At 42.9% G+C, this 7,086-nt stretch overlaps 1 protein-coding gene across 1 annotated transcript; it reads right to left on the reverse strand.

Moving 5' to 3' along the window:
- On the reverse strand, window positions 1–5,255 carry LOC148830036 (collagenase 3-like). Its single transcript, XM_088921484.1, has 10 exons — window positions 5,148–5,255; window positions 4,424–4,665; window positions 3,861–4,009; window positions 3,561–3,686; window positions 3,284–3,439; window positions 2,704–2,824; window positions 2,109–2,242; window positions 1,537–1,696; window positions 828–931; window positions 1–589 (listed from the first exon to the last, which is right to left on the reverse strand). The coding sequence occupies exons 1-10, from the start codon at window positions 5,253–5,255 to the stop codon at window positions 489–491; spliced, it is 1,401 nt and encodes a 466-aa protein (XP_088777610.1). The 3' UTR covers window positions 1–488.
- Between the last annotated feature and the right edge of the window lie 1,831 nt (window positions 5,256–7,086).

Genomic DNA, 7,086 nt, shown 5'->3' on the forward strand with positions numbered 1-7,086 from the left:
ATTGTGTTTAGATTTTTATTATTTCTGTTTTTCCTTTTCTCAGGCTTTAAGTGCTCAAACCACTGAAATTAACCACCAAGAATGTTCAGTTCTTCAATAAACTCAATAAGTCCATTCTATATTCCACACAGCACTGCTCCTCTCTCTCATACACATACAATACAAATTAGTTTTCATATCCTAGAAATAAGAAGCTACTTCTTTCACATACACCATGAACCACAGAAATGGAAAATCCCTTCATTTTGCTATGACTCCTGTAACTCAGAAATACAGAAGAACACATGCAGAATAAAATGGGGATTTTTCAGTCACTTAATAATTTATTTAACAAAATCAATAATTTAATAACATTTGGCCTCAGACCAAAATTAAATAACTGAACTCTGGTTTCCAGACCAGACCTGGCTTGAAGTCTCAACAAACTGTAAAATAAAGTTTTGTGAAAAAAAGATGTGCAGAAATGTCATTTTTTTCTTTGTAGGGTTTTAGCAGTTGAGAATGGAGTTTGTCCTCAGGATGCGAAGAACTTTGCGTGCTCTGTAGTTGTACTCAAACTGTATTGCACCCCGGTAGAAATACAGATATCCTGGCAGGAAAAAAAACAAGATAACGTGTTCAGTTTGAGTTGTAAGATAAAGGTGTATTCAAGAGAGCCAGCATCATTGAAGATCACACATAACCTGGACACACACAAAACTCCTAAAATCTGCATTATTTTAGGTTCCCAAGCTCTGCCTTTTTAGTGCAGCTAATATCTGCCTCTTCTCCAGCCAAAGACAGGAGATACTTCTCTGACAGGTCCATAGAAGAGCTTGGTTACCCACCGTATTTGTAGGAGACAGCATCCATCTCTTCCCCAATGCCCGGGAAATCATCTTCTATTGACCTGGGATACCCTGGGTCCATGGTCCCACTACTCTCATCATAGCTGAGAGAGGAACAGACATCAGTCATTTCATTCGTGCTCACACTCGGACAAGGGAGAAATTATGAACATAATGTAAGAAAATCTCAGCCTAAGTGAAGTCCATCTGGCCCTTCCAGCTCCTTTAGTTGCGAGTTGATAATCAGTCTGAGCTGCCCCTTGAAAGAGCTCCAGTTCAACATGGTTGGCTGGCTTGCTCCTCTCTGCAACAGCCCCTCCATTGGAACATATTATTGTGTCACCGAACCATCGAAAGTGTAGAACTGTCCCATGGTCTTACTTCAGTTGAGGTGTGGTTTCCTATGGTTTCAGTTTCAATGTGATTTACTACTGTATTGCAGAGGAATACCCTGATTTACCGCAGTGAATTAATAACATTTATTGTCACATTGTGGCATTCTCATGGTCCACTGTATAAAAGCACGGTGAAAGCACAAGTGTGATAAACCACTGTAAGACCCCAGTGAGTACTACTTAAAGGAGCAAGAGACATCCGCCTGCCTCTTGGGAAACCTAGAGGAAACCATGTGAGAGCAGGCGTCTGTGATTCATGTTCTGCGCAGCTGTGTCAGGGTATGGATCATGGTGCTCAGACTGCTGATACTGACCTCCAGTAGTCTTCGTCTGTGAAGAGCAGGGTCTTCCCACTGTCCTCCATGTAAACAGCAGCATCGATCCTGCGGATGCTTTTCGGAAGGCCCAGCTTGTGAATGTACTTTGGGTAGCCTTCCACCAGGTTGTACCCGTTGAGAGCCCACATCCTGATACCTGGGGAGAAGTCACCACACAGACAGCCCTTTCATGTTTCAACCAGCAGAAGCTTGCAGTTTTCCTACATTCGATTTGCACATTTTTAAAAGGAAAGACACATTGATGAGATTTGCACTACGTTGTGACAAATCTGAGCCCTCCAGCCCTTTACAAAACACAGTCCATAGGAGAAACATGTCAGTTGTCCACCTGATAACTCCTTACTAGGCGTTTCTTACACTGGCGGCATGCGCACAGCACAACTTTACTATGGAGAGGAAGGTAAAGAACTGTGCGTACTGAGTTCAGGAAAGAATGAATAAAACACACAATGAGAGGAATGTGAACTACTGTGTAGAGTACAGCACGCACAGTACAGTATACAGTCTGTCCCATAGCTGCACAGTGCTGATTGTAGTAGAAAACCAACCTTTAAATATGAAAACGAGGTCTTTTACAGGATTTTCATAGGCTGCGTCAATCTTGTTCGGAATAGATGGCCAGGTCATCTTAATGAGCGTTTGCTCGGGTTCCACCATCTGCGGGTGCAGGCGCCAGTAGAACCTGGGACACAGACGCAGTCAGCTGCACCAGCCCGCCAGCACAAAGCACAGAGACCCACGGAAACTGGCAGAAACTGGCACGAGAAGACACCAGCAGAGCAGAACCACTGCCAGCTGCTGGTTAATGTCCCTCTCAAGCCAGTCTGACTGGAGCAGGAGCTCTGAGGTGAAGGTCTTACAAACTTCTCCTGCAGCATTTCAGTCACGCAAAGTCATTACCCACCAAAGATCACAATCCACAAATAAAGTAAAGCAGTTTAGTTATTCTATGACTTTTTTTTTATGACAAATGACACTCATAATGCTTCATTAGCTTATCAGTTGTTCAATATTAAATTTTGTTAATCAGAAGTAGTTTGTTTAAAATTTTGGATCTTTACGTACTTCATAAAAAGTTTTTATAAAAAAATATTTATATTGCACATCACAGTGAGTGGTTACAGAGGTGTTTTCAGACGCTACCTGTCCTTAAAGATGATTGTTTCCCCTCTGAGTTCAGTCACTGCATCAAAGGTCAACATGGGGTCACATTTGTCTGGGGCGTCAGGCTTGGGTTTCACTTTTCGATGGTCGGGGTTCGGGCCTGCATTTGAGAATGACCCACAGAAAAAAATGACTTTGTGCAAAATTTAACAAAAATATCTCTATATTTCAGAAACATATATAAGCATGGCATTTAGAAAAATGTTAAAAAGGGAAACATACTTCCTGAAATATGACTACTGCAAAAAATAAATTCCAAAGTTAACACTGCAGCCACCTCAAATTATTTGCACATGGATGCTGAGATCGGTGCTTAGTTTTATCAGGAGAACTCCTGTAGAATCCCCAGGTGGCAGAGCACAGCCGACAGCCCACTGGATCATCTTAGCCACATGCAAGCCTGCAGTGTCGTCAGCGAGAGTCACACTGCTGCTCCAGCCAGCGCTAACCCTCCTTCAGGGCTCCCGGGAGCAGCACCGCGGTTCTCACAAGTGTGGACACGGGTCCTCGCTGTCCCTGTGCGGCACAGGATAACCGGCGAGCTCAGTTCCCCACTTGCCGTAGAGAGCCTGTATTCCGTGCATGTCGTCCTCAGCGAGGGGGAAGCCCCTGGAGTAAGAGTACACTGGGAACATCAGAGCCCCCGGGTCCGAGGAGTGGGCGAGGCCCAGCGCGTGGCCAAACTCATGGGCTGCAACGACGAACAAGTTGTAGCCTACGCAGAAGACACAGAACATGCTGTATTAGTCATGGCACGGCTCTTCGCGGTGGGCTTGCTGGGGCTACATGGGTGCCATGGCTGGAAGCTAAAATACAAGCCCCGAGAATTACTGTACCGCTTGAGTCGGTTGACCATGTTTCGTCTTCGTCAAAATGCGTGTCTCCTCCAATCCCATTCCCTGGAGGGTAGGCGTGGGCCAGCAAGCCGTTGGGCCCATCGAAGGGATTAAAATCTCCGTGTTCTGCGGCAGGAAGAAAGATCGGGGTTATACACGGAGTACAGCTGGAAATGGGGATTCAATGAAACATCCTATCACTGTCCTCCAGCTGGGCAGAAATGGCTCTGAAACACATTTCCCAGGTACCACACAACTGTCACTGCACTGTGAAACAGGCATGGAGGGAAGGAAGGTTACCTTTTGCTCCAAAAGCTATCATGATGTCTGCAGTACCGTTGTGTATCTTTTTGAAAACCAGAGGGGTCACATCACTCCATGCTTTGAGAGCATTATGGATCGCCCTGTCCACTTCAGAAGGTTTCAGATCCGGGGTGTAATTTACAATCCTGAAGCAAACAGTAATAAAAAAAAAATAAAAACCAAAGAACAACTACTCTAGTCAACTTAGGAGAGAGCATTTTGCTTCCTTATTTTATAATACAGAAAATAAAAATTAAAATGTTATTCATTTGGAGTTGACTAGTCAGGAAGTAAGTTCTACTGTTTAATACACATTGCTAGTAAATTAAAATAATTCCTCTATAGTACGTAAGTTATATGAGTAAAAAACATATATATAACATATTCAGAAACATTAATAAAGGAATCTTTCCTTTTGGTACTGTATGTTAGACTGCTTCTAACAGTGAATTTGTGGCATATCCAACTCAATGCTCTTCTGAAACAATGGCAGCTTAGAAAATATTTCAAAACACTGGCACATCTTTCCAGGTGACGTAGCCCAGCTGTGACCATCCTACCTGAAGGTCACGTTGTTGTTTCTCCATTTGAGATTCCTGGGGAAGAGATTATACTCCCCCACGTCAGGGACTCCACACCTGGGCATGTTCATGACAGCCAGCGTGTCGGGGTCCAGCTGTCCGGTCACCTCCAGCCCCAGGAAACCCTGCATCTCCTGGATCTTCAGCTGCACGGAGTCGGGGGACCCTGGCTGCCCCCGCAGACCAGGTGGGGAGAGGCCATAGAACCTGCGGAGGTACTTCTGCAGACACACACACAAGGAGCCAGGCTAAGAAGACATACAAGACTTTCCTGGAGACTAAACGTTTTCAACTTTGAAGAGATTTTACATTTTCGTGTATCTGTACTTCAAGACCATTGCCCAATCGTCAATAGCCTAATATTTTGAAAGAACAAAAAGACTAAATAATTCAACTAACTGCATATTACAGTACAGTAATATGCTCTGAGCCTCTCTGAGCTCAGAGCAAGAACAAATTAATACAATGGACCCCCTCATGTTTGTTCAATATTTAAATTGTGTTCATCTGAGCTGTTTAATTTGTCCCTCTTTATTTTGTCAAAGAAAAAGGTGGTACTCTGGAGGGTTTAAATTTGAAGTCTGAATTAAGTGCTAGCTGGATTCCTGACAGGTTATCACTATTTTCTGGGGGTCTTCTCAGAAAATGTGCTCATTCTGACTGAAAGTCAAGGAGACATGATCCTTTTAAAGGCTCAGCTAACCTCTGCAAAAATCCAGTTGTCTTCTTTCTGTTCTCCCTCCTTTCTGGACAAAGGGGCTGCAAAAAGAGGTGCAACTGCCAGAAAAAGCAAGAGTCCGCTGGCCTTCATGGCACCTCGCTGCAGCGCTGTCCTGGCAGATGTGAGAGTCTGTACAGAGAGCAGGACTATTTATACCTAAGTGCCATCTTTGTCCCATCAACTGATCCAAGTGATTCATTTTCATCCTTCTACCTCCAGGCCACTTCCTCTCTGACATCGGCTCAAAAGTGCTTATAGTGAGTGATTGTGGTTCAGAAAGAAGGTGAACTCCAGGTCTGCAGCTGGGAAGTAACCTGAGAAGATTTACAGACACCTACATGGTATGACTGTACACATACACAGAAGTCTAAACAGCTCTCTTTCGCAGACTGCACTGCAGGCAAAATTTGCAAAACTTACATCCTGACACTGCAATGTTATTTTTATGTTGTTGTCTGAAAAGCCCCGCTTTCCTTTGCTAAAAAGAACCACTTGCTTTGAATATTATTTGTTTGTTTAATGACACATTTGCATTCAGTGTACACAACATCTCCACTGCAACGATCAAGAATGATTTTAAGTAGAAAGACAAATGCCTGTTCATATCCTACTCATCATATAGATGATATGTTATTTCTTGATAAACTATACACGTTTCAGGGTGGAAATTTTATAACTTGCAATTTGTACAGATAGATTTAAAATAAAAAAACATATCAGTTAAGCTGTTCAATGGAATAACATTCAGGAGAAATTGTGATTGAAACACTTATGACATACTTGTTTTTTGTCTTTCATCCTTATGTGTTGCTTCATTACCCAGGTTTGAATCCTCATCTTCTGTAGAAGGAAGCACTCTTGCAAAGCGATCCTGTCTATTGCAAAACTTTACGTTCATTCTTTATGTTACATTTTTAGTGTGAATTGCAAACAACAGCATACAGTTCCTTTTTTAATTTTCCCAGGCTTCTGCTAGAAATACACACTGTCAAGTGACTGAGTGACATTATTAGTTGTTAAACAGGATGTACTTATTTAGTCGTCTTGGGACAGATAATCTGGAAAAACTGAGTCAGTCCTGATGCACATTGCCATGCTAACCCAGAGACACCTGATTGACAGCTTTGTGGAGGAGAGGTTACGAATGAGAGGAGGCCATCCAGCCCATCTTGCCTTTTTGGTTGCTGGCAACTTAATGATCTAAGAAGTTTATTCATGCATCCATCCCTTTCTGCAAGGACCCCACAGTCTACAGTTCACCCACATGACCGGCAGATGGGCTTCAGACTCCCAAAAGAAGTGTAAAGAAATATCAGCAGACAGTTTATCACCTTTCCAAAAACATGCTCAAGGGTGGAGTCACATTCAGTAGCTCTCCAAGAACAAATAAGAAACGAAAAAAAGTTCAAGTAGGTACTGTAGCTGCGTCAGCATGCATAGACTGCAAAGGAACAAGTTAAGGTTTATTCCATGCTGAAAGGGAAAGAAAAGGGACACAACATTCTGGCTGTGAAGCCTTCCTCAGGTGTAAGGGATTTACCTGTTCCTAAGAAGCTAGAAGTTCGTCATGGCACTTTACTTTCTTGCTTTGACTGCAGAGATGCTTTAGGACTTCAGTTCCTGTAGAAAGCCTCCGTCTTCGCGAGAGGCTATGCTGGGATGCTGCAGATGGGAGGGGAGATATATTGTGTGCATTTTCTGGGAACAGACTAGACCAAAAAAAATTTAACATGAAGAATATTTTTCAGTACTGAAAGGCTTTGTTTTTGTTCTTGAACATATATTACGGTTATATATTATATACCTCGGTAGTGAACATGTATTAAAAAGATGTCATGAAAAAAAAGCACACAGGGCATTAATAAAGGCACGATTCCAAAACATTCTAAAAGCATCCTGCTTGTCCTTCTTTCTTCCCCAA

Source organism: Atractosteus spatula, chromosome 7, assembly GCF_055471065.1.
Source record: "Atractosteus spatula isolate fAtrSpa1 chromosome 7, fAtrSpa1.hap1, whole genome shotgun sequence".
NCBI lineage: Eukaryota > Metazoa > Chordata > Actinopteri > Semionotiformes > Lepisosteidae > Atractosteus > Atractosteus spatula.